The 27,845-nt window shown below is 38.7% G+C and overlaps 1 protein-coding gene across 1 annotated transcript; it reads right to left on the bottom strand.

Moving 5' to 3' along the window:
* Nucleotides 1–16,300: 16,300 nt before the first annotated feature.
* Nucleotides 16,301–26,191, bottom strand: NPFFR2 (neuropeptide FF receptor 2). The gene is made up of 3 exons (XM_037150170.2): nucleotides 25,864–26,191; nucleotides 20,506–20,605; nucleotides 16,301–17,057 (listed from the first exon to the last, which is right to left on the bottom strand). The coding sequence occupies exons 1-3, from the start codon at nucleotides 26,189–26,191 to the stop codon at nucleotides 16,301–16,303; spliced, it is 1,185 nt and encodes a 394-aa protein (XP_037006065.2).
* Between the last annotated feature and the right edge of the window lie 1,654 nt (nucleotides 26,192–27,845).

Below are 27,845 nucleotides of genomic sequence, written 5' to 3'. Positions count from 1 at the left end.
TCAGCTGATTGGATGAGGTTCACCCACATTATTGTGGATAGTCTCCCTTATTAAAAATCCACTGATTTGAATATTAATCTAATCCAAACTCAATTCATGGAAACATCCACAATAATGTCTGAGCACATATACGGGACTGTGGACCAGCCAACTTGACAGATAACATTGACTATTGCATTCTCCATAGTACCCATCGTATAGTTTTGTTTGGATATTTTCATCTCTTTTCTACAGGTTTCATATTGCACCTTTATTGAGCTTTTGGAGAATTCCCCAAACAAACGTATTTGTTAAGACAACATTGGAGATCATACACATCAAATCCTGTAGAATAATGCTTTTGAAGGAAGCTCTCAGAGAGAGTAGCAGTGTCTGGTGCATATGGGTGCACACTGCTCAGAGAATTCTAAAACAGCAGGGATCTGCTACCCAGACACCAACTGCCAGAGAGGGACCTTCTTTCTCATGATGAGAAACTTAAGCTGCAAAATTACAGAATCAAGAGACCCTGCCTGTTTTTAACCACGGATTAGGATCTAGTCCAACTCAGATACTTCACGCACATTGATTGGAAGATTACCAGCCTGGGTTCTGGAGTGATAAGTCTAGGACTTAAGTCCCGCAATTTTTGTAGCTATATAGCATAATGGGACAATGTCTTTATTTTGTTATTCTTTATTTAATTAATTACTTTAAGGATTTGGATGTAGTTGGTTTCCATGGAGCTCTGCTGGAGGCCCACATCTGAGTGGGTAACCTGGAGAAAACCAGTCAAGGATAAATCAATCCTTATCTAACTTAAGTTTTTTTCATTCATTATGAGATGCACTTTTCCCATGACTAACAGTATACATATTTGTTTTCATAATCTATTACATGGAAATCAAAATCCTTTGACGCTATCTTAATAAGCCATCCAAATCTGTATTTTAATCATGGTTAATTACATTTTAATCTCTGTCCCCATAAGATTCAATTTGTCAGATGACTTTTGGCTTCAAGATGCCAGCATACATCCCACTGAGGCTTGTCAGCTTGTTAAGTGACATGTATGCATTTCAACAAAGTGGCTCTGTCATTAATCAAAACACATAGCTCTCCCCCAGGGGTCAGACTGAAACTTGCCTTCTGTTTGATTATGCCTCAGAGACTTTTTTTAGCTTTCTGGAATATGGGGTTCTTGTTTTTAGTTAGAATAGTTTTTTTACCCTTGGCTACATATTTAAATCACCTAACAACTGTACAAAATTATCAACATCCCAGTATAGGCCAATTAAGAGAATATCTGGGGATGGTGCATAAATATCAGTGTAAAACTTTCTGGGCAATTCTAATGAGTAGCCAGAGCTGAGAGCCATTGTTTCAGTGTAGTGCTTCTCAAAATGAGTCATGGACACAGCTTGTTAAAATTTGGATTCTGATTCCTTACGCATGGGGAAGGACCTGGGATCTGCATGTGAAGTGGGTGACACTGCCCTTTGAGTGGCGAGGCTTTTGAAGTTTTGGTTCTTTCTCAATGGTTCTACCAACACGTTGAAACATGTCTTTTCTAAAATGTTGCCTTTCTTAATCAAAATGCATGAAGTACACATTTTATGGACATGATTTTTCTCTCTCTTGTACAGGAAGCAACAACCCTTGTGAGATATAGCATTCAGCTTCCTGTTTTACACCACCTGAGGGTCCAATGGATGTCCTGGTCTGGTTGTTCCAGATGCACCTCCAGAGCTGGGAGGCTGGGAGGCTGAGAGGCGCACCTGGAAGGTGTGGATGCAGATAAGGTTCAGCCTTGTCTTTGTTAAATGAGGAAATTCCACTTTTTTTTTGGTTTGGTTTATCCATCAGTATGATATTTCTGCTGAAAATATTTTTCAGTTGAAAAACAGTAGGACTCATTTGATCATTTTGAAGATGAAAAACCAGAGGTACAGGCGGTAACTTATATATATATTTAAGTTCATTAAATATTCAATAACAAATTTATAAAGTTCTGACAATGGAAAAAATCACTGGCAACATGAAGTTACAGCCCCTGCTAACTTGAAAGTATAGAATTGGACAAAACTATCTCATGATCATTTTGCTTTTAGTGTCCATTAACATGCCTGTCACACTGGTGTTTATTTGTAGGTGAGTCATCAAAAATATAATGGGAGCATTTCACAATAATACTTGTATAGCTCCAAGCATATAGCAGATAATGTAATGAAATGAAAAGGGAATGAAAAGACTAAATCTACAAATATTTGACTGCTCTGCAAATACCCAACAGCTCAACAAATGAGCCCAGAACAAAGCATGTATTATCTATCATTCCCTTACATTTATTTCTCCCAGCTGTACTAAGGACATAGAACTATATAGTAATTAGAAGTTACTATATATGGCAGTTTTCCTAAATTTATAATTAACCTCAATTCTCTCTTTTGTTTGGAAAAGAAGGAAAAATAAGACTGACCAGATTTGGCCTTGTCTTGATGTAGTTGCCTCCCGAAGTGGTCAAGAGCATCATTCAGGGTGGCCATTGGGCAGCAGCCAGCAAAGCCATACTTAAGTACAGTCCCATAAGCAAAGAAAACAACAAGGCAAAATTTGGTATACATGCTCCCCCTTGATGCCTGCAATGGGCTTTGCCCATGTTCCTGTTTGGGGAAAGGGGAGGCCAGGGCTATCTGCTGACACCTGCAGCAGCTCCTTCGGAACCGGTCTCAGAAAATGTATGAGTGACTCTCTAGGGAGTAGCAAATTCAGGGCAGGACAGAAGCAGGCAAGCCCATCTCCTGTGGTCCGTGACATGTTTTCTCTGCCTGTGTTATTAGACCTCAATTCCATCCGTTTTACATTTCCTTTAAAAATCTGATTTCATGTTTGAATGTATAGGACATTAATCTTTAAAAGTAGCTTATTTCAACACACTTAAAGCTAACATTTAAACTAAAATATTTTAGTTTATACTTCTATCTCAGTCAGTAGCATATACATAACACAAACACAGTTTAGCTTATAGGCAAATGCCTCTCTATTTGGAGGTAAAAGTAGTGGATATAAAAAAGTGATGAGTGGTTTGTCAGAAGCAGTAAATTTTGTTTTCTCAGGAAAACCATTTCTCACCTTTGCAGCCTTCCTCTATGTGTATTCTGTATTCTTTTATAATTCATCCTTCAGTGTGGTTCTATTCACTTTCCATCTTCAATAAATTTGAAATAATATTTGATATGCTGGTCACCACCTCTTGTCAACAATGTTAATGCATTTATTTGTTTTTGCACATTTTGGATTTTTAATTTCAATGTGAATATGAGAGAGAGGGGAGATAATCAGAATTGCTCCTAAAAATACTTAAAATATTTTTAATTTTTTAAAAAAGTGTATCATATATCCTTCCTCATGCTGCATGTGGCATTGGCTTCTCAAGCCTAAGCATTAAATAATAGCTAACTAATCCCCAAATCACTTAGATGTTTAACTGAGGACTTTGCTCCTTTGAAATGAAGGAGAAAATGTTGTAGACATTAGGCATAAGGACATAAGAGCATACAACCCTAAGACATTAGTGTTTTTTGTGTCTTACTAGAGTCTCAAGGACAAAAATTAAAGTTCTAGAGTGGGCAGGAATAGTGGTCCAGCAAGTGGAGTTAACCTACATCACTCTCCAGTTCATTTTGAGCTCTGGGATAGGTCTGTAGGATCTCGAGACAACCTGTGTTTCTCACTCCTTCCTTCACCCATAATTTTTCGTAGCACTCAGGTTCTAAGTCAGCTGCCTTGATCAGAAAGCCCAAGACAAAACTTCCCTTTCTTGCCCCATTTTGCTTGTTTATGCCTCACACAGAGTTCTCTTGGCAGCCCTCATCTTAGGCCTGAGAACCTGAGCGACCTTTGACTTTGCCACTTGGAGCTCATAATTTCAAGGTTCTTCATATCCCTCAAGTGATTTTCTTATGTGAAATCAAGAGTTCTTATAACCTCTAGTGATTATATGACATTTACTCAATTTAATCCTAGGAATATTCAAAATATTTTCTATAGGAAACTTAATTTTCATCCCCCTTCTTTCACAACAATGGATATCAGGAAATTCTGAGGAAAACATCCTAAAGAAGATACACAAAGAGAAGTTTGCATTTCATGATTCTACAAGATTCTGTTTGCAAATCAGCTGTGACACATAATTGAATTCAGCACATGTCGAATCCCTGCTCTCTGCTCACCATGAGATAGAGGAACAAGGCTGTACAGGCTGTGTAAACCACAGACATTAAATCTACAAGGCAACAATTTCAATAGGGAAACAAACAAAAACCCCATAACACGGTTGGGAAACTTTGTATGACGGCATATAATGATGTAGCAGTGAAACACGAGAAGTGATGTAAGAATCCACAAAACAAAAAGATTGTTTCTGGATTTCTCAGAAAAAAAAAAAGATTTGATTGAACTGGATTTTGAGGAGGAGGAGGTGAATCAGGCTGCTGTGAAAAGGGAAAAACGTGTACACAGTGTACACTCCATGAAACTGGAAGAAATCATTATTTCCATAGTACTGTATGAGCACTGGTATTGCACGGGCCAAAGCTTGAGCCAAAGCAAAGGGACATGGGGCTAAGGACTGAACAAGAAATCTAAGAGAACTGCATGGACAATAGCTCCACGAAGGAGGGACAGTCAGTGGAAACATTGTCTCAGGAAACAATGGGGAAGAATGAAAAGGCAGCTCTGTTTCTTTATTCTCTACCTTGAAGACAGGTCAGTAGATGTCAGACCTAATACACTTTGCAAACAGTCACAAGGATGAGTAGTGATTTTAGAAAACTCCCAACACCCGTATTAGTCTGCACTTCAAAACTCATATCTGACTTCCAGTTTCTCTTGAAAGGCTATCCAACCACTTCCGCAATACCCTTCAATCTTCACTGTTTCCTTTGCCAATAACATGGTATTTTCAGTCAGAATTACTTTATACTATCTACCTCAAATTGAGAACTGGTACAAGACAGTGTCTCATTTTCCAGAAGAAACACAGAAAAGAACAGCTGAGGCTCTTCACTGTCTGGTCCTGGATATCGGTCAAGTGTTGGAGGCAGACCAAGATAACACAGTGAGTCAATTTGCCACCTGCGGGTCTCATGGTAGGCTTAAAATGACAGCAGTAGTAACAATACCAAGAGCTCATTTTTAAAAAATTAAAAACAGGCAATGTGGACTTATGGTAAAGTATTTATTTCCCTTTCAACCCACTATATTAGCAGGGTCATCTGCAAAATCATTTCAGCTCATTTCTTCCACAAACCACAGTGCGCCAAAGCACATTTAATTTGTTACTAGGATGCTGGCTGACTACACGGGATTTTCCCCTTCAGATCATTTGCCACAGTTACTGTTTTATGTCTGTAAAATAATGAAGCATATTCTATAAGTGTTTTAAATCACCCAAAGAAAGTACTCATACTGGATTAGCTTATCAAAATAACAATTTAAACATTTTGGTTTATTCTTTTTCCTGAAACTGCCTCTCAATCTCCAAATAATATGATTTTTCTCTCTGTAAGCTTTCAAGTATGTATCTCCCTCCATTTTAACTACAACCACCACAAAACAGTTCTAAAATTCTTTATTTTCCCAGGATTGGGCTTTGGTCTGTTACTTCCATATAAACTAAAGTAATCTTCACCTTCCAATCACAAAACCACCATAATCTACTATATTACTCTGATAATTACCAAATCAATCTTCCATTGTTTGGCACCTGAAATTTAAGTTACAGCAAAAAGGTCTGTGTTCTCCATCTCTGACAACAGAAAGTTCTTAGAAGGACAATGGGAAGGTGTTGTGAGTAATGTAGGAGATAATAATTCAAATACTACATGAAGAAAAAGCGTTTCCAGAAGGAAGGAGTGGTCAATGAGCAAAAATGCTGATGAAAGGTCCAGCGAAATAAAGCCTGACCGTGGACCGCTGCAACAAAGTGGTCCGTGATGGCCTTGATCAGAGCACTTTTGCTGGACTGGTAGAAAAAAAAGATTGAAATGATCTCCATGGAGACCAACTAGAGGAAGAAAAACCTCTTGATGATTTTGCTGTAAAGAGAAGCAGAAGGACCCGGGAAGAGATGAGAGGCCGGGAGAAAGTGTTTGTTTGGTTTTAGAACTGCAGATACCAAATGTTTGATTCTCAAGACATAATCCAGCAAAGAGTGGACTGGGAACTGATGATGCCCAGCAGACGGAATAATCACAGGATGAAAGTCCTTGAAGAGGTGGGGAGGGGCACAGCCAGTGCACGAGTGACAAGGGCCCAGAGATAACTGTACCTGAGCAGTAAATGGCAGTAAATTAGTGAACTCTCTGGTAATTTGGACATGGAAGATCTTTTTTGACCCTCTCAGTTTTGTCTGTAAAATAGAAAGCAAGATTACTAGAAGAATCACTAGTCTCCATGTGATCTAATATTTTTTAAAAGCAGTATTTTTACTTAGTCATTTTTTGACAAATCGATGTGTTTTCTAAGAGACCACATCATTAATGAAAATGCAAGTGTGTGAAAGAGCGCAGGATTGCTCAGAGAAAAGCTGACAGGCTCTGGGGCTGGCCTCAGCTTGGACATGGCAAGAAATAGCAAGAGGTGAGCTGTGGGAAATGGGTCACCCACTGATTGAGAGTAGCCTCGAATGCATGCAGACCTTGGGCTTCATCAGGCCGATGCTGGAGAATTGTCATTCATCACCACTCAGGGAACAGCCTGATTATGTGTCTTCAAAGGGGATTTGCAGATATTTGGAAGAAAATCAGAAAGCAAATCAATTTTAATGTCTTCAATAATCTTATTTTAAATCCTTTTCACATTGTAAAACCAGTGGAGTCTCTCATCTCGGGAAGCCCTGACAAATCTATTCTGTTCAAAATGTTTTCTTTTCACAAAGACACTAGTAGGTATTTGGAAATTATGCAGAAAAAGAACACATGTATGCAAATACATACACACACAACACTGACATTATGAATCAACTAAATTGAATGTAATGAATATAATTAGCTCAGCTTCTTCTGTTACAGATTCTCTGCTAAGCACATTTTAAAACAAAGATGTCTTTGGTGCTTTAGCAAAAATTTGTACAAATTTCTTTAAAATGTACACAAAAGTAAATTGGGTTTATTATACTATTCTTTTTTAAAAAATATTTATTTATTTATCTTTAGAGGGGAAGGAGAAGGGAAGAGAAACATCAGTGTATGGTTGCCTCTAGTGCGTTCCCTGCTGGGAACTGGCCTGCAGGGAACTGGCCTGCAACCCAGGCATGTGCCCTGACTGGGAATTGAACCGCAATCCTCTGGTTCACAGACCTGCGCTCAATCCACTGAGCTACACCAGCCAGGGCTATACTATTCTTTTAAAAGCTTTACTGTAGTGACAACAAACACAACTATCAACAACTGAACCTAAAAGAAAAAAGAAAGGAAAACAACTAGAACATAAACAGAAGGACAGAAATGGAGCTCACATGGAGGGTTATCAGCGGGAAGAATGGGGGGAAAGGTACAGGGAATAAGAAGCATAAATGGTAGGTAGAAAATAGACAGTGGGCGGTTAGGAATAGTCTAGGTGATGGACAAGCCAAAAAACTTTTAAGTATGACCCATGAACATGAACTAAGGTGGGGGATGTGGGTGGGAGGTTGGGTGCAGGGCAGAGGGGAATAAAAGCTGGGGAATGGGACAACTGTAATAGCACAATAAAATACATAAAAAATAAAAGTCTTATTTTGGTTTCTTATACGGCAATGATATCAAAGAAAGAATATACATATATATTTTTATATATGTGTATTCACAAAGATCTGTCAAAAGTTTGTAAACATTTTTCACAATTTAGTTTAAAAGCAAAATTATTACTTCTTTTGCCCAGTTTACTCTTTGAATTAAAACTTGTCATGAAAACCTTTAATATTCGTATTCAGGTGGACAGCTTAGTCTACGGTGAGCATGACTTCAGCCCTGCTGCAGGAGTGTCACGATGGACATGCTAATACAGAATTGAAAATGGGCTCTTTGTTGAGGGGGGAAGGAGTCTACAGCCTTGGTTGGGAAAAAGTCTTCAGCCAGGTTCAGGAATGCTCTGGCGGGACTTCCGCCAAGATGGAGGCATGGGTGGATGTGCCGTGCCTTCTCACACAACCAAGTTTAGAGACAACTAAATATTAGCAACAGAAAACACAGCCAGAACATGGAAAATTGAACTTTTCGGAAGTCCGTTAACAACAAATTCTTCAGCCTGACCGGTAAGGGGCGAAACCAGCGGCTGGTGAAGCGGGATTGCACAGGAGGACTCGGTCAGCCGGACTCAGGCGTGGAATCCAGGCACAGGGTTGGACCTAGTGAGCGACCGAGCGAGCAACCAGGCGAGCGACCGCGGGGGAGACAGCGGGGCAGCGGGGCTGCGTGTTGACTGAGGTGGCGCATTTGTACGCGGGTGGACAGGCGAGGGAGTGGGCGGTTGGACCTGGCCGGCAGGTCCCCACGGCAAGCGGCAGTGGAGGGCGCCGCCATTTCCCTGCTCTGACCCCACCTCCACATACAGCGTCATAACCCAGCGACTCTGAGTGGCCCGGCCCAGGTGAACCACCTAAGGCGCTGCTCCTCCGCACCCAGCTGTGAGAAACAGCAGACGGGGCCGCCATTTCCCCGCTCTGACCACGCCCCCACATACAGCGTCACAACCCAGCGACCTGGGAGTCCAAGGCGCCGCTTATCAAACTTAAAGGGCCAGAACAGACCAAAAATGTCGCAGGAAGACCTCAAAGCCCCAGAGATAAATCTAAGCGATGAAGAAATAGCAAAACTCACAGACACACAGTTTAAAACACTGGTGATCAGGATCCTCACAGAACTGGTTGATTATACCGAGAAATTAGACAAATATATGAAGGCAAAACTAATTGAAATGAATGGAATTGCACAGGACACCAATAGCAATGAAAAGGAAACTGGGACTCAGATCAATGGAGTGGACCAGAAGAAAGCAAATAATGGCCAAACAGAAAAGAGTGAAGAAGCAAGAATTCAAAGAAATGAGGAGAGTCTTAGGAACCTCCAGGACATCTTTAAACGCTCCAACATCCGAATTATAGGGGTACCAGAAGGGGGAAAGGCACAGCCACCAGTGGAAAAATTATTTGAACAAATAATAAAGGAGAATTTCCCCAATCTGGCAAAGGAAATAGACTTCCAAGAAATCCAGGAAGCTCAGAGAGTCCCAAAGAAGTTGGACCCAAGAAGGAACACACCAAGGCACATCATCATTACATTAGCCAAAATTAAAATGAAGGAGAGAATCCTAGAAGCAGCAAGAGCTAAGGGGACAATCACCTATAAAGGAGTCCCCATCAGACTGTCAGCAGATTTCTCAAAAGAGACCTTACAGGCAAGAAGGGGCTGGAAAGAGGTATTCCAAGTCATGAAATCTAAAGACCTACATCCAAGATTGCTCTATCCAGCAAAACTTTCATTTAAAATGGAAGGACAGATAAAGTGCTTCTCAGATAAGATCAAATTCAAGGAGTTCATCATCATCAAGCCCTTATTATATGAAATGTTAAAGGGACTTATCTAAGAAAAAGAAGTTAAAGAAACATGAACAGTGAAAGGACAACAAACTCACAGTTATTAACAACCACACCTAAAACAAAAGCAAACTAAAAGGACAGCTAGATCAGGAGTGGAAACATAGAAATGAAGATCTCAAGGAGGGTTAGCAACAGGGGAGTGGGAGGAAGAGAAGGGGGGAGAAGGTACAGAAAATAAGTAGCATAGAAAATAGAAGTAGATAGAAGATAGATGGGGGGGCAAGAATAGCATGGGAAATATAGAATCTAAAGGAATTGAGACACATGGTCATAAACTAAAGGGGGGGTAATGGTGGGGATGGGGGGTAGGGTGGAGGGGAATGAAGGGGGGAATAGAACAACTGTAACAGCATAATCAATAAAAAATTTTAAAAAAACTGTACTTGAAAAATAAGTAAATAAAATTAAAAAATAAATTTGAAAAAAAAAAAAAAAGGAATGCTCTGGCATACGAAGATCCCTCAAAGTTCCTAGTTCTGTGGGGCATTTAGCTGGTTAGGATGGTTGTAATGAAACGTGGAATTCAGTTTCGATGTCTCCAAGGGAAGAGCTATGTAGGTGGGGGGACTCTCCTTACAAGGCCAGGGAGCCAGCTATGAAGCTCCAAAGAGAGACTTACAGACAGAGATAACAGCCAATGGAAATGCCCAAAGGCAGAGGTATGGACTTTTTTTCTTTTAAAATGCCCTTTTAGTCCATAAACATAGGTGTGGGAGGAATTCCATCCCACAGAGCTCTCCCAGCCACCACGGATGAGAAATAAGTCGTCCTGCACACAATCTTGTTGTTCCCGTGGGAAAGGGGATAGAAATCCCCTCTAGTGGGGAACACCCTGAACCCTTCTCCCAAACAGTTTTTACTGGGAATGGTATGTGGAGGGGTGTACAGCATACATGCACAGCTCATCAATCAATGTCAAAAGGCTATAGCCGTATAAAAACAGGTATTATCTATAAATAACAATTGAAGGAACACAGAGATTTGTCACAGGTCAGGGTGTGTTAGTCATGCTGATGCCAGAGGGCCTTTAAGACGTGTTTCATGAGGTAAGGGGTTTATTCCCTATGCCTTGAACTTAAACATCCAGATGATATCAACACAGCTATACAAAGCAAAGCAAGCTTCAAAGGACAAAATGTATTTAGCAGGCCTGATTCCCACAGGAACACTTGGTGTTAGAATCGGGTCACGTCTGCCACCTGTGTTACCTGGTTTTCCAGGGAGACTTACTAGTCCCTTTCAGAGCCTGCTTTTAAGGGGCTGCAGTCTCCAAAACCACACAGAGTGGTCCCCAACACATAGGTTTGTAACAGCAAGCTTTAAACAAAAGCAGCCTATTTCAATTTGAATCAACGAATATCTATTGAGTGGCATCATGTTAAAGATGACCTCCTCCCGGAAGCAAGGCAACCTCAATAAAAATGAGGTGGCTTATGCAAGTTCAAAGCAGAAAGTGCGCGTACACCAAACTGGCCAGAGGGACCAGGCCTCAGTCTAGCCTGGGAATGGCCATCTCTATTTTATCTGGGAATAAATTAGCCATAATACCTGTATTACAGAAGGCTCATGAAGCCAAATCACAGCATGACATCTTCACCCATCACGTAGGAAATGCTCTGCTTCCATAGCTCTTGCTGATGATTTATTTATTCCCATTTTATAAATATTAGAACTAGAACTCAGAGACAGCAAATAAGATCTAAAATTGAACAGCCAGATTCTGAGTGAGCTCTGGTCAGACACAGGTCCCTATGTAGTTTCAAAGCCTGTGCTCTTCCATTACATTGGATTTCTAGATGGAGCTTGCTTGAATGTTTCACACTAAACATTTTTTAACCTCTAAATTTCTCTTATAATCAGCCACCAGCAGCAGAGATGGCTGGTAAAAAACTAGTGTAAAGTAAAAATAACATTAGTGCTCATTGAGACAGTTGGGTGTAGATGAAGAACACAGACTGGAATTTGAAGCGTCGGAATTTTAACTCTGTATCTTGCTAGCTGTATAACTATGGGAAATTTACTAAGCTTTTTAATGGCTGTTTTCTTTAATGGTAAACAAGAAATTATACATTTATCACATCATGTGTAGAGACGAACTGTCTGAGATGGTGTCTGAGAATAGCTACAGAAGATTGTAGCTATTACCAATACACCGTACTGGTAATACGTGCCGGCGTCTGCTTACCTGATCTGGGAGGAGCCAGCGGAGCAGGAGCCGGTGTGGAGATGAAAGGAGAAACAAGTGGCAGATGACACTTCTATTGTCCTCAGTAGGTTTCTCTGCTTTCGGGGCAAGTGAGCTGGGAGGGAAGCAGTTAAATTTAAGAGAACTTTAAAATTCTACTTGACTAGACTAAAATTTTAATACCCAGAGAAATGCTATTAACTGAGAATGACTGGGGATGCTGTGGGACCTCCTAGAGATGCTGAGGACGGAAAGGATGAGTCCACAGACGGAGTCTGCTCAGCTCACTGACTTAACATACAGGGGGGATGAAAGTATGTTTACAGTTGTATGGAAAATAATACAATAATTAATAATAATACAAGAATAAAATCTGTGTTTTGTGTACTCACAACTGTTAACCTGCTTTTGCCCCACCGTATGTTTTATTTTTTGTTTAACTCTCACCAATTGTTACAGACTATGGTGATTTGCTTTGTAGCTAAACACATCGCCAGTTACAGTTGGAGAGGGTTTAACCGATGTAGGCTGTGCAAAAGCGGCAAGTGCATGTTTGCTTCGCCAAACCCACTCCACAAGAAGGGCCAAAGCAAGTAAAATGCCGTGACTAATTCTGGCCATGCTTTATTCTGAAAACATCTCAAGAGGAAGAAAAGGAAAGGAAGAGAGACATGAAAGTAGTAAAAGAAAAAGAAAAAAAGAATAGAACTAAGAGACTATCCATACTAGGAAGAGCTACATGTCTTGGCTGCTCATAGAAGACCATTCAAATCTCATTCCAACTTCCTTTTTCATACTAATTTCTCCTTCCCGTTGTGTTTCTGCTGCAATTATTTCCCTTTCTTGTGTGAAAATATCAGATTTCTTCCTTACAGTCCTGTGTTCAGCTCATTGCTGAGCCTGGAATGGCTTCTCTTATAGCCCGATTATGTGTCTGCTACCTCTGCCTTCAGTGTGAGTTAAATGCCACCCCTCTGGTGAAAATGTCCTTACCTCCCTCGGGTGGAGTTCGACATTTGAGTCTCCGCCTTCACTGAGCTATCACTCTGTGTCTAGTTCACTGTACATGCATTCCCCCCCTACACTACCTCTCTCTGCCAGCATGCTCACCTCTCCACTAAACTCTGTGTTGCTTGGACATAGCTCTGTATCTTATTTATTTTTTAATTTCCAGAATCTGGTACAGTTCTTCACTATCTTAGGTGATCAGAGGTGTTTAGTGAATGAATTAACAATGATCTTTAAGCAGCTGATAATGACAGCTGATAAATGCTAAAATTTCTTTAAAATACAAAAAAGTATCTAAATATAAATGAAAAGATTGAATTAAAAAATTAAAATGAAAGATTTTTTCCCTGAAAGTTTAGGCCAAAAACATGGGTGTGCATTATACACAGCAAAATACGGTGTATTGGTAATAGCTACAATCTTCTGTAGCTATTCTCAGACACTGTCTCAGACAGTTAGTCTCTACACATGATGTGATAAATGTATAATTTCTTGTTTACCATTAAAGAAAACAAGCAGTAAAAAAGCTTAGTAAATTTCCCATAGTTATACAGCTAGCAAGATACAGAGTTAAAATTCCGACGCTTCAAATTCCAGTCTGTGTTCTTCATCTACACCCAACTGTCTCAATGAGCACTAATGTTATTTTTACTTTACACTAGTTTTTTACCAGCCATCTCTGCTGCTGGTGGCTGATTATAAGAGAAATTTAGAGGTTAAAAAATGTTTAGTGTGAAACATTCAAGCAAGCTCCATCTAGAAATCCAATGCAATGGAAGAGCACAGGCTTTGAAACTACATAGGGACCTGTGTCCAACCAGAGCTCACTCAGAATCTGGCTGTTCAATTTTAGATCTTATTTGCTGTCTCTGAGTTCTAGTTCTAATATTTATAAAATGGGAATAAATCATACAAATGTATATAAAACTTCTGCCCATAATGCCCAGTAAAAGGTAGAGTTCTTGTTATTGTTGTTACTGTGATCCACATTGTAGGGCATGTAAACACCAGGAAGGCTTGCTTCCTCATGCCCTTGAGGAATTAATACTCTAGCTGCAAGGATAAGACAGAACAATTTCTATACAATTGAGGTTTTCATGCAAAAGGTGTACAATGCTTAGAAGAAAAGTACACAGTTCTGTAAGAATACAGACTCTCTGAAAGTTAGCTTTTTAATAGACCTTGGACAAAGTATAGATGGGCAGATGGGAGCATAAAGCAGAGAATATATAATACATGAGAAAATACAGTAATCTAGGCTAACCATCTTGGTTTGACTGAAGTTTAGAAAACAATTTGTGTTGTAGTTGCAACCAGGAGACAAGAGACAGACCGAGGTGCGCTTTGAGCGTCTGTGCGCACTTTATCAGGTAGAGAACTTCTGAAGCATTTTTACAAATGAGAACAAATTAACTCTATTTCAGGATGGTGAGTCAGCCAACCATAAAGAGAATTGAAAGACAGGACCAAAAGATGGGATTCAGGGAAGAGACTTTAATAACCATTAGGAAATAGGTAATAAGGAACTGAAGGTAAAAGGTAGACAGGTAACAGAGAAGAGTGTAAAACTTAGTCATGACAATTTTCAGGAACTGGTAGACTAAGAGGATGCCCAGAAGAAAGTGATGATTTCTAACAAAATAATCTTCAACATCTAAGCACACCAACTGTAGATAGTGTTACTGTAAACCAGGGCAGAGGAATACCAGATCACATTCTGTACCTAAAACTATAGTTGGAGCAGTTATTGTTCACTTACACATTAGCTGCTCTTCCTGTCAAGCGACCCTTGTTCTTGCCTTGCAATTTTACCTTGCTGATGTACTGTTTCTCTGTCAAGCAGGACGACACAACTCAAAGGTCAAAAAAAGAGCATATGAGTTTATGGTGCAGAAGGAATGCCTTTAAGAAAATTGTGACCATCTGCTTGTGCCCAAAAGTTTGTTGGCACAAAATGTCACTATCTGAGATGGAAGAAACATAAACTTCTCACTCAGTTCCATGAAATACCCTCTTCCCCACTCCCTAGCTACATAAAATTTCACTACTTTTGCTTCTTAGGGGAGAGTTCAGAGATTTTGCTCTCCAGTCCAAGTCCTCTTGCCCCGGCCAAATCAAACCTTTCTCTGTCTCCTTGCACTGTATTTCAGTGTACAATTTTAATTGGATATTAGAGAAATGAACCTGAATTTGAAAGATTGCACAAGAAGACTTCAAAAAGTCACCCTCGCTGACTTGCAGAAAGTGACACTGGCATTTTCAAATGTCACACAACTTAATTCAACCTAAAACTCAACAATTATTTTCTCAAAGTCTACGATGTTGAAAAGCTTTTATCTTGAGCTACAAAAATGACTGGAAAAACACAGTAGTTCCAAGACTAGACATTTATTTTTATTTGCCAGACTATTTGTTATTTTATAATTCCCAATTTTTAGGGGCCCATGTCACCCTAAAAGCTTGCATTTACAACTATGATCAATGTAATTGTAACACAGGAGAATCCAAGTGGTTGCAATTCTCTTTATAATAGTAGTACTCATTTACTAAACCAGTAGGAGTGCTGAATTTAAATGTTGTGCTCAGTAGGGAATCTGGAATAATTGGTTTTGCTCTGTACAGACTTTATGGGAGTCTTAGGATGATTGTTGAGCATTTCTGCTTAAGCACTTCGAAAGAGAGCTGCCATTTTTCTGCCAACTTCTCCATTATTGAAAGGTTTGTTTTTTTTATGTCAGAGATTCTATTAACAAGGGAATTAAATTGGGTCCTGAATCACCTCTATAAGAAACATGGGCTCAGCTAGAGCATAAACTTCATTTATAAAAATATTAAAAAACCAACAATAACTCCTATGAAACAATTTTATGATTTTACCAACTTTACTCTTTCAAATCAAACAAAATCAACCTGTAATACGAAGAAATATAATGTCCCTTTATTTGCTACTGTGCTTCTTATTTCTAAGAAAGATATTTTAAAAGTGCAGATAATTGATTTTTAGTCTGTAATTTCTAATACAAAAGCAAAGGAAGAACTGACAAAAATGCGACCTCATGCAAAGAGCTACCTCTTTATCACCAACTGGAGACTCAGTGTGCATGCATCCATAGACTTAATACACATGCTTGTCTCATACAGAAAGGGTTAAGTTGAAAAAGGTCAGGCTTTGATATATGTTCCTAGAAGGTGGATTTATCCAGGAAAACTCACGTATTAGTCACTTCACATATTTTATGTATCATAAGATTGGTTATGAACATACAACCATTTTGTTTACTTATTTTCAGAGAGGGCTTTCCATGCATATTTCCTCTGGAACATTCTCAGAAACAATTGAAGTACAAAGCCATAGAGAGCAACAGTATTTCAATATATAACACAGTAGAGTTGAAATAGTCACATTTGCTCTTTATTAAATCTCATTTCTGCGGGTAGCTCCTCCTAAGTCTTCCATCAATTCCTGTTTGGGGTTTTCAGCACTTTTTCTAAAGCAAATTTTCCTCATGTGGGTTTTGATTTGTATGTTTATGAGCTAACTGATGAGATGTATTTATGACCACATTGTTTTCAGCCCTGAGGGCATAGGCTTCCTGGGGCTGTGCTCTTTTTTGGCAGAACTGGAGATGAAAAGCATCTTCGAAACCACGGCGAAAATTCTCATTGAAAAACCCATAAATGATGGGGTTGATGCTGCTATTAAAAAAAGCCAGCCAGTGTGCAAATGGGTAGATGTAGATGTTGATGACCTGCAGTTCATTTGCAGACAGTTCGGCGTAGTCTGAGAGCATCATCAGAGTCCACAAGGGCAGCCAGGAAACAATAAAAAGTAGGGCCACAATCAGGAGCATCTTAATGACCTTCTGCTTCTTCTTGGACACTACGTGCCACTGCTCCCGGTTCTGCTTGCCTGTTTGAGGCACTGTCACCTTGAAGAGTGAAATTCCAATCCTTCCGTACATGATGACAATGAGGAACAGGGGAGCCAGGTAGATGTTAGCAAATAGCACCGTGGTGTAGATCTTTCTCATTTCCTTATGTGGCCAGTCTTCCCGGCACCAGTAGACTGGCATGGTTTTATTCAGGGAATGGAGTTTTATTTGGTAATATGCTTCTTTTTGTACATGTAACATTACTGCAGATGGAGACATGATGGCAATGGCCAGGACCCAGATGATCACAATAATGACCAACGCTGTCTTGATAGTGAGCTTTGGTTTAAAAGGGTAGACAACACACCGGAACCTGCAATTAAAGGCAAATATCAGTTGAGGCAGTGCCTCCTAACTTCTGACTGAGTTGTGATATAAATTTAAGTAATTCCTAAGTTCTTCTCAAAAACATGGAAAGTTACCATTAGTGGTAGAAAGGTATGCATCGCCATTTTCTGACATTGTTATGAGATAAATTTCTATTCAAAATACAAATAAGTGGAGTGTATCAGACACTATTATTAATAAAAGTAATAGGGGTAACTATTAGTTATTGAACATAAATGTGTAGTACTCTGTTTCCTTCTGTTCTATTGGTTTGCATGAATTCTCTCTTGAAGTTTCATCATAAAAGATGGGAAAATAGGCCTAGAAAAGGTAAAAATATTGCCCATAATTACATACGACTTTTATACAGGTCGTTTAGCTCCAGGGTTCATATTCTTAAACTCTCCGTGATGCCCTTCTGTGGTCCTCTCCCATGTTATCTGTGTGGTTGGCCACGTAACTTGCCTTGACCAATGAGACATTAGCAAGCATGACACAAACAGAGGCTCTTCATATACTTGCATATTGGGGCTTGTACCTGGAATGCTTCCTCTTGAAAGCCAGCCACCAGGTTGTAGAGGCTCAGGTGACAGGCTGTGTGTAGAAAGAGCCTGGGGCAAGAGAGACCGGCCCCCGAGGAGGTGCCAGGCCCAGTTTGGCACCCGGGGTGATGCTGCAGCAGGACTGATTTCAGCTACAAATCACTGAGCGGGAGAACCACAAGGGGCACTCAGACAATGCACAGAGCAGGAGAAATACTACAGAATTATTGTTTTAAGCCGCTATGTGATTTGGTGACTTGATTCACAGCAATAAGAGTCTAAAAGAGTTTCCACTGTGAGTTCCGATTAGGAACTTTCCCAGTGGTCTGTCCCCTGGTGGGCATGAAAGTTCAACATCAGTATGTAGAGCTAGTCTGATTCATTTTATTGCTATTTTGTTATTGTGATTCTTGATGTTACAATTCCTGATACACATGTTAATTCTAATTATACCATTAAGCAATTGTTAACATTTTATATTTTTGAAGTACTACCACCTATTTAATCTTCTTTCTTTTTTGTGATGGCTCTATAACACTAAAATGTTATGAAAATGATCACTTTCCAGACTTGCAGGTAAGAAAACTTAGAGCATTTACGTGGGTCCAGCAACAACTCCACATTAATTTACCTGACATACCATCATACAAGGACTAGTTCCCTTGAGTTCGACTGCTCTGCTGTCCTTTAGAACCACTGCATGCACGAGGTCTTCTGTCTTAACCTCCAAGCTTTCTTCTCGTCTTCTTATCAGTGAATTTTCCCCTTTATTCACTGTTAAATTGTGGATAACTTCACAGGCACAATTCTAGATATTTTTACTTTTTGTAAACCAAGTATGAGAACCTCAAATATTTTATTTATGTGTTCACTCAATAATACATGTATATGTATTCAGAGAGGCGAAAATTAACAAAACAGAAATTCAACACCAGTGAAGTCATCGATACCTGCTAAATCCGCTCACATCATAAATTCATAAACATAATAAATATGGCTACCCTTTTACGCCACTAAGTGGTTTTTTTCCGAAGGTGACTCATTATATAGCAACAGATGACTGAAACTATTGCAAAGTGACGCACAGATGGAATGACAGGCAGTGACATTGTGAATTAAACCACAGCAGGTGACCAAATGCTCATGTTTTTTAAGAAACCTAAAACATTACAGATACAGTTAAAATTCCCTTGGTAGATTTATTTTATCCTAGTCATATTCCTCTTTCCACCAAAATTCTGAAGTTGATATACATCCCTACTGCCAAACTGTTTGTGCATGCATAGTATTAGCCTGCTTCTGTGACATTTTAAATTGGATATAATGGCACCACGTTGCATGTATTATTATGTACCTTTGTTGAGACTGCATGCTCTTGAAATTTATGCATTTTGATATATGGTGACCTATCTCATTAATTTTAACCACCATATAGCTATTCATCAAATAAATATAGTACAATTTATTTAATATTCTAACCTTATGTACTTTTTATAATGAAATGAAGAGCAATGTTTATTTCTAAATCTCTGTTCAGAAGGCATGCTAGAAATAGTGAAAAACGATTAATACTAAATGTAATGTGGAATATAAGTGATAAACTCAAGATTCAAGGAGAAAATGAAAAGGACATTTTAGGCTTTTATTCGCTGTAAAGATGATATATATTATATAATTAAAGTATAAAATCTATTATAAACATTAACATTAAAATTACTTAGTAATAGTACTACTATTACTTACTAGTATAAAATGCATATAATTATAAACAAATAAGCAATATGCAAAAAATAATGTAGTATAATAGTAAGCATATAATAAACTTAGAAACAATATAAAAACATCTTTGATGTACAATGGTTAGGATATGTTTAAATTCTATTTTCCTTTCCTGCAAAACAAATAAACTAGGTGTATATGGTAAGCTCTTATAGATTAAAACATTATGAATAATTATGGAAACATTAAGTTAATATTAAAAATAGAATCTACCAAGTGTTATGATGTCAACAATTATACCACATCTTATTTTTCTCTTTCACATATATATATATATATATCCAGAGAGAAAAATGTATACATACACACACACATATATATATGTATATGTATATATCCAGAAAATGTCCAGCCATCGTTACTCTAATGAGAACAGTTTACACAACATCGATGTGACCTGGCAGCCAAGGGGAGTAGACTGGAATGGGCATGAACGACTTCACTGTCAGTGGAAATGATAGATGCCACTGAGTGAGCATGTCTACTGTGTGGCCATCACATTCAAAATAATTGAGTGAATAGAGCAATAAACCTGCATCAAATTTTGCATTAAGCTTGAACATTCCTTCACAGAAACTATTCGGATGATTTAGAAGGCCACAGCTATAGGCAACTGGTGATTGGCAGGTTCATCATAACAACACACCCATTCATATCATGTCTCATGCAGAGTATTTTGGTGAAACATCAAATCACCCAGGTGACACAGCCCCACTACAGTCTAGATTTGGTGCCCGGCAACTTCTGTCTTTTCCCAAAACTAAAATGACCTTTGAAAGAAAAGAGATTTCAGACTGTCAGTAAGATTCAGGAAAATACTATAGGGCAGCTGATAGTGATTGGGAGAACTGTGTGAGGTCCCAAGGTTCCTACCTTGAAGGGGACTGAGGCATCACTCTCCTGTGTACAATGTTTCTTGTATATTGTATCTTCTTAAATAAACGTCTCTATTTTTCACACTATGTGGCTGGATACTTTCTGGACAGGCCTCACATGTCCTCTCTCATGTATATACACAACCCAGTCTAAGTAGACCGTACATTTTTCTCTGGCTAGGTAGATTAGATGCAAACACACCCATTTTCCTGGATTCACGTTTGGGTGCCGACTTACCTATCCACTGCTATTGCAACCAAAGTAAACACTGAAGCTGCAACGGATATTCCCTGAACCAAACCACTGACTTTGCACATTGCGTTTCCAAATGGCCACCCTGAAAGGGAAAAGGAACAGTTAGCTTTTGAAAAAAATCACTCTTCAAAAGTTTCACTGAAAATAAACAGAAAGGCATGAAACAAAAACTGATAAAAGTTTTCTACCTGATATCTATGGAACAATCAATGATTCCCATTATTTTCATCAGTATCTTCGAAGCTCTATGTTTAGTACACTAATAATAATCTCAAAACTTGTATAGCAGTTCCAACATTCCAAGCACTGTAATGGTGCTTTCTATCTATTAATATATCTAACCCCCTACAATAGGCTCTCAAAGCCTTTACTAGTCACTTCATGATACAGACTAGGTAACAAACACACCAGCATCACATGCCTCCCACACAGCTGCTTAGCATTGTATTAGGATCTGAACCCTAGCAGTGTGGTTCCAGAGTCCAGACAACCACCTCTTATATAATAATAATACTCTTTAAATGAATAAAACAAGAGGAAATCAGTATTCTAACTTGGCAATGTTCCCCATAAATTGAGATGCTACATGCAGATTAAGTTAATATTTACTGATATATAATGGAATTAGACAAATTAGCACAAAAATCGTTTGTTATTCAAAAACTGTTTGTGCCCACTTCCCCCCACACACCCAGTTTATATAATGAAGCCTTAACCCCCAAAGTGATGCTATTTGGAGATTTGGTTTGGGGAAGTAATTAGGTTTAGATGAGGCCTTGAGGGTGTTGCCCACATAACAGGATTTATGGGAAGAGGACAAGAAACATCTTTCTCCACTCACGTACTGAGGAAAGGCCACGTGAACAAACAGCAACAGGGTGGTCCACAGACCAGGAAAAGTACTCTCACCGAGAACCTGACCATGCTGGCGCCCTGACTTTGAGTGTTAAACCTCCAGATCAGTGAGGAAATAAACGCCTGCCGTTTCAGCCTCAACCCCACTCTATCGCACTTTGCTACAGCAGCCTGAGCTGGCTAAGATCTAGTTTTAGAAGAGCACTTTGCATGAACAAAAGTAGGCTATTTGAACTCCTCCTTAAGTGAGCCTCAGTTACCAGAATGTTCACAAGTAAATTAGTAAAATCATTATAGCAGTTTGATATTCTAAACACCCATCTGCTGTTAAGAAAGTAACTTATTCTTCTACTAACAGATATTCTAGTCTCCCAAAAGATGAATGATACATATTTCTCATATTTAAAATTTTTAACTCAAAAATACTTTGTGATTTATTTTTAAAATATAGCTAATCCCTACATATCTAGTTAAACATATTTCCAGTAACCTAAATAATCCAAACATATCTTCGAAAAACCAAACACTTATCATCCATTCATCCCATTTTGCAATAGGTGCTTGAGTGACTCTACTGAACAAACCAAAAGAAAGCATGTCTTCTCAGTCCTGAAACTGGTTTGTTTGTACAGTATTATTTTTCAATAAAAAATGCAAAAGAGAATGTGTATAGCCACTGGTTGGAAATGGAAGAATAAGCAACGTTATCTCATTTCTCTCACCAAACTCCACTGAAATGATAGTACTAGGACAAAAAGAACATAAATCCACAGAGACCGAGGTGGAAGACACAACTGATTGTAAAGTTGGGCAAACAACACCACTGGCTGAATTATGTGTAACCGCCATCAGATGCCACTGGCTTTCTCCCAGGTGGGCAGAAGAGATGGAGGCATGGAGGTTTTATACTCTCAAGTCTCTAGGTACAGGGGGAGGAGGGTCCCAGTGATGCAGAATTAAATGAAGGCACACACTCGGCATGTAATACTGCTGGCACACTCGGTCTAGAATGCAACAGTCCACCAGCCTTACATACCTATGGCGGTAGATCAGAGAATTGCATTCTGGGGAAAGTGATCCTCCTAAGAACAGTGATCCTCCTAAGAATCTCTGGGTTTCCCAATGAATAGCCCAGACTAATGAAGCTGAGGGTGGACCTAACCTGAATGCCCATACATGCAGAAGTCCAAGGCAGACACACAGTGCCTCTTTCCGATGCACGAGCAGCTAAGTAGCAGTGGATATTAAGTAAACATTAAATTAAAAAGTCTGAAACAAACTGGAAACAAGAAATACAAGAGAAAACCAATATAAATCAGGTAGATGAAAAATAAAAAGGAAACACAAATTATTATGAATAACCTAAAAAATATAACATCCATGAAACATGCATGAGAATATAAGAAACATACAGAATATAAAAATAGCTCAAAGACTTTATAATACAATAACAGAAATGAAGAACTTAACATAAAGTCTGGAAGAAAGAGTAAAGGGTATCTTTGAAAGCAGAACATAAGTAGCAGGAAATGGAAGAAAAAAGATTAATAAAGAGGGGAGGGAGAAATTCAAATCTCAAATATCAGATTAGTAGGGGTTAAATAAAAACAGGAAATAATTCTACAAGAAAATTTCCCAGGAATGAAGGGTATTTATTTTTTGATTGAAGGACCTAGTTTGTGTCCGCCACAATACATGAAATTTAAAAAAGACACTCCAAGTCATAATTGCCTGAAATTCAGAGCACTGGGGATAAAGCCTGAAGAACTTCCAAGAAGAAAAACCAAATACAAATTATGAGTAAAAATCAAGTCAAATAGCATAGGATTTTTCAGCAGTAACATCAGGTTTCTCAGAAATAACAGTAGAGCAATCTCTTCAAATATTTTGAGGGAAAACATGTCTAACCCAGAATATATTATATAGCTAAGTAGTCAAATATGAGGGCAGAATAAAGATATTTGCAGATCTATAAGATTTCTATCATTTTAATCTCAATTGACCATTTCTCTGGAAGATAACAGGGAAATAAACCAAGAAAAAAAGAAATGGCATCCTGACAACAGAGGCCTGAGAGGTGAGCTCCCCGCCTGGAGGACACTATGCCTGGATAGAAACAAAACATCGAGAGCACCTGGCGGGTATCTCCAGGAAGGAAGATGTGATTTACAGGTTACCTCCGATGTTTGAAAGTATGGACAAGAAATCAACACTCCTAGAAGAGAAGCTGAGACCATGCTACCGACAGGTACACGTCTACAACGAAACAAATCAAAATATGATGCCTTTTTCAAATCCAGGAAAACAAAAAAAAAATCTTTTGGTAGAGAAATTGCTATCACAGCACTCTATCTGGCTCAGCAGGGGTAAGACACATATAATAATAGGAATGTATACACTGAACACTGATTTAACCAAACACTAATTACACTCAAGAGAATGAGAGGAGGAAAGAGTGTGCACGTGTATCAGCCAGTCTTACTGTTTTCCCGGCTTCACATTCAATAGCACCTGTCGTGCAGTTTCCATGGGCTTATGTTCTTTTGTCCCTGTGCTGTCATTACAGTGGAGTCTGCAGAGGAAAACTACCTCTTCTGGTAGAAGAGGGTTATGAAAAGGAAATTACAGCTCTACAGTGTGAAGATAACACATTATAATGAAAACATGTCATTACCAAAAAATAAAGGGAAAAATTGCTGACTGTGGCTGCCTCCTGGGAATGCAAATTAAAGGTAAGGAAGGGTAATATATATGAATTTTTAAAACCGGGATATCAATTACATTTTATATACTATTTTGTATATCATTCACTTTAAATTTAGATTTTTTTTGAATTTGTACAATTTTTAAATTTTAATTGTTGTTCTATAAACCTCTTGTACAGTTTTTTGCCCTTTACCCCTATCCCAGCCCACCCCCCCCACCCTCCCTACCTCCCTCCTGTCTTCAACTCCTCCCCCCTTGTTATTGTTCTTTTGTCCTTTATAGTAACTAGTTCCTTCAAACCCTTCCCCACTTCCCCTGAAATTCCCTCTCCTCTCCCCTCTGGTCACTGTCAGCCTGTTCTCTATTTCAGTGTCTTCGGTTATATTTTCGTTGTTCGTTTGTTTTGTTGTTTAGCTTCCTGTTAAAGGTGAGATCATGTGGTATTTGTCTTTCACTGCATGCCTTATTTCACTCAGCATAATGCTTTCCAGTTCCATCCATGCTGTCGCAAAGGGTAGAAGCTTCTTCTTTCTTTCTATATGGAAATTTTTTAAATAATTTAATTATAAATGTTTAGAGAGAGAATGTTGAGAGCATTTCTTTTTCATAAATAGGTTTCTTGAGAACAATAATGCTAATTTTTATCAATTCTTTCACTCTTTGTCTACCATAGTGTTTTGAAACTATACATCCTTCATATTGTTTTTTACTGATAAACACCACAAAGACACATGGTCTATGCAGTGCATAGTGAGAGAAGAGGCATTCTGAGCTCCCACTCCAAAGAAAAGAAGGAAACAGGTAAATTCTATAGCAGAACCTGGTATTCTTTAGTGACCTCATGTCCAATGTTATAAAAAGATGACTGAGATGGCTTGTGCTGCTTTACAATTTTGGTGTGTTGCTATCACTTCATTTTTTTCCTTACAGATGGGAATATGAATATCCTGAGTACTGTTCATTAATTAATACAAAAGTATTTGTTAAGCAGGCACTATGTACCCCAACTGAGCTGGGCGTTGGAGATACATATTCCTGCACTTTCAGAGGTTATCATGTAGTGTCATGGAAGAAGTAACACAGGCCAGGAAACACCCTAGGGTAGTACTTAGTCATTACTCATGTTGACATGGAATTTACCACTGATGAAACTTCTACTTTTTTGAGAAATCTTTGGGAATTCTGCTTCATCTTTCATCAAAAACTGCTGGAAATCTGCCCTGGCTGGCATAGCTCAGTGGATTGAGTACAAGCCTGCAAACCAAAGGGTCTCCGGTTCGATTCCCAGTCTAGGGCACACGACTGGGTTGTAGGCCAGGTCCCCAGTAAGGGGCATGTGAGAGGCAACCACACATTGATGTTTCTCTCCCTCTCTTTCTCTTTCCCTTCCCCTCTCTCTAAAAATGGATAAATAAAATCTTTTAAAAAAACTGTCGGAAATTTCCCTAGCTAACCATAAGAGGGTCTAAATATCTATTTATATTTGATCGAAGACAACGAATCAGTTAAAATCACACTTACCTATTTCTTGAACTTTATATCTCATAGTATTCTTAATAATATTTCTGCCATATTATATGTGCCCTGAACTGTTTTAAGCAAATTCTATTATTTAAGCCAATAATATGACTATGCATGATGTAGGGTGGATATTAGATTTACTGGAGTATCATCTTGTAAGTTACATAACTGTGATGAACGGATGACCCAGCCATGGCTGCAGGGAGAGGGGACACACATTTTCTCATATCATCTTGCACTGCACACAACTCAACATACCTGCTATAATATTGTCCAGAAGGGTAATAGGCATACAGAATATCCCGACTAATAAATCACTTATTGCCAGGTTCAAGATGAAGAGATTGGTGACTGTGTGCATATGTTTGTTCCTCATTACAATAAAGCAGACCACTGTATTTCCCACCATGCACAGGAAGAAGATCAGAAAGTAGAAAATAATGAAGATCGCTGCCACTTGAGCACGGTGGAGGTAGTAGTTCACATAGGTAATATTGGTATCTGAGTACAGATAATGCCTGGTATCATTGACACTCAAAGTATGATGCCAGTTTTCTGAAGAGTTTGAGTCCCATTTCTCACTCATGATGGACCTGAAGAAAAGGCAGAAAAGGAAAAATATAATTAGAAACCAGTAGAACATAAATTCTATGCTCGAGTTTGAGAGAGACCTTTTTACAATGCTATAGACTTTTGATGGACCTTGTATAATAATCCATAGGTTTACATAAAATTGAGCTCAAATAGAACATTGGATGCATTCAAATTTTAACCAAGATCATCCAAAAATTGCACTTTGTACTGTAAGTAACACTTGTTATTCTATTGTATTCCCTGGATGTACTCTATATTTCATTTCTTTATCATATCTTCCATCCATCTGCAAAGTTTCAAGGGAAACTTTGGAGGAGAAACCTTCCAAAACTCCCCTTCCTCCTGCCTCCAGGTCCCATAATATGTCCAAATCTACTTATTCTTTTGAGCCTCACTTACATGTCTCTAGCTTTCTCTGATAATTTGAACAAGACAAAGTGTCTACATTTTCATAACTCCCATTTAAATAACCTTCCTGTGTTTGTCCATATTCTGCTTTGACTCAGTTAATTGAATATTCTTTTTATAAACTTTTGTGTGCAAACATAGACGCCATACTTCAAATTTCTTAAAATAGGTCTAGGCTACTTATCTTGGTTTCACTGAACATAATTCCATCCCATAATTTGTATTCAATAAATGTTTTATTTAGAATCTGTGTATCTCAATGTAGACATTTCAATCCACCCTGTGTATCAGGGGTCTTCAACACTCTGAGGTTTGGTGATTTACTAGAAGGAGTCAGCACATTCAAAGCTCAATACTTACGATAGTGAAAGGTTACAAAGTAAAATTAGTACATAAAATGGCACATGGGTAAAATCTGCAGGAAACCAGGCACAAGCTTCCAAGAGTGCTCTCTCAGTGAAATCATACACGACATGAAGAATTCCTCCAGCCATGACAGTGATAGCGTATGTGAAGTACTCTCTACCAGAGAATTGGAGACTCAAGGCCCCAGGTTCTTTAAAAAGTGGTCATGTGGGCACCTTCTTCTCAGCATGAATCAAAATTCCAGACTCTCAGATGGCAGCAGGTGTGCATGATGAAATATGTTATTTATACAAACAACTTAGTCTTAGTGAACCACTTATCATTTAAAGATACTTTATATTAGTATAGGGGACTGTTTATAATTTAGTTTCCAGTCTCTAATCAAAGGCGAACCTTGCAGGCAAGCCTTTCTGAAGATAGCATGCTCGGGCCTGCTTGTTAACTCCTTTCTGAACACCTTGAAAATTGGTTAGGCAGAAGGTTCTATGTGCCTCTGAATGGACATGAATTCGGTAGTGGAATTATACAATTGAGCTCCTATATTCTCTTCTTTGAAGTGGTTTCATGGACTTTGAATTGGTGAGAAAAACTTCTGTGGGTCTCTGCCGGCAGATAACCAGATCCCAGTTTGCAGAAGATTAAGGCATTTGGAGATCTCATTGTCAATTGCAATTTTTAGTCTTTTGTTAAGTAGACATTTTTATGATCTTAGGGGAATGTGATTATTCTTGTAAATATGACATAAAAATTAAGATATGTGTCATTTACTCCTGAGACTTGACTTTAGATCATTTTCTTTTTATATCTTTTATATATAGGGAAGAGTAAATAATATAACTTACTATCATAAACTAAGTTGAAGCCTCTGCTTG

The sequence above is a fragment of the Artibeus jamaicensis genome, unplaced genomic scaffold (genome assembly GCF_021234435.1).
Source record: "Artibeus jamaicensis isolate MK-2021 breed Jamaican fruit bat unplaced genomic scaffold, CSHL_Jam_final scaffold_1031, whole genome shotgun sequence".
NCBI classification, from domain to species: domain Eukaryota; kingdom Metazoa; phylum Chordata; class Mammalia; order Chiroptera; family Phyllostomidae; genus Artibeus; species Artibeus jamaicensis.
Note: the sequence above shows the minus strand (reverse complement) of the source record. Positions and strands in the feature narration are given on the sequence as shown.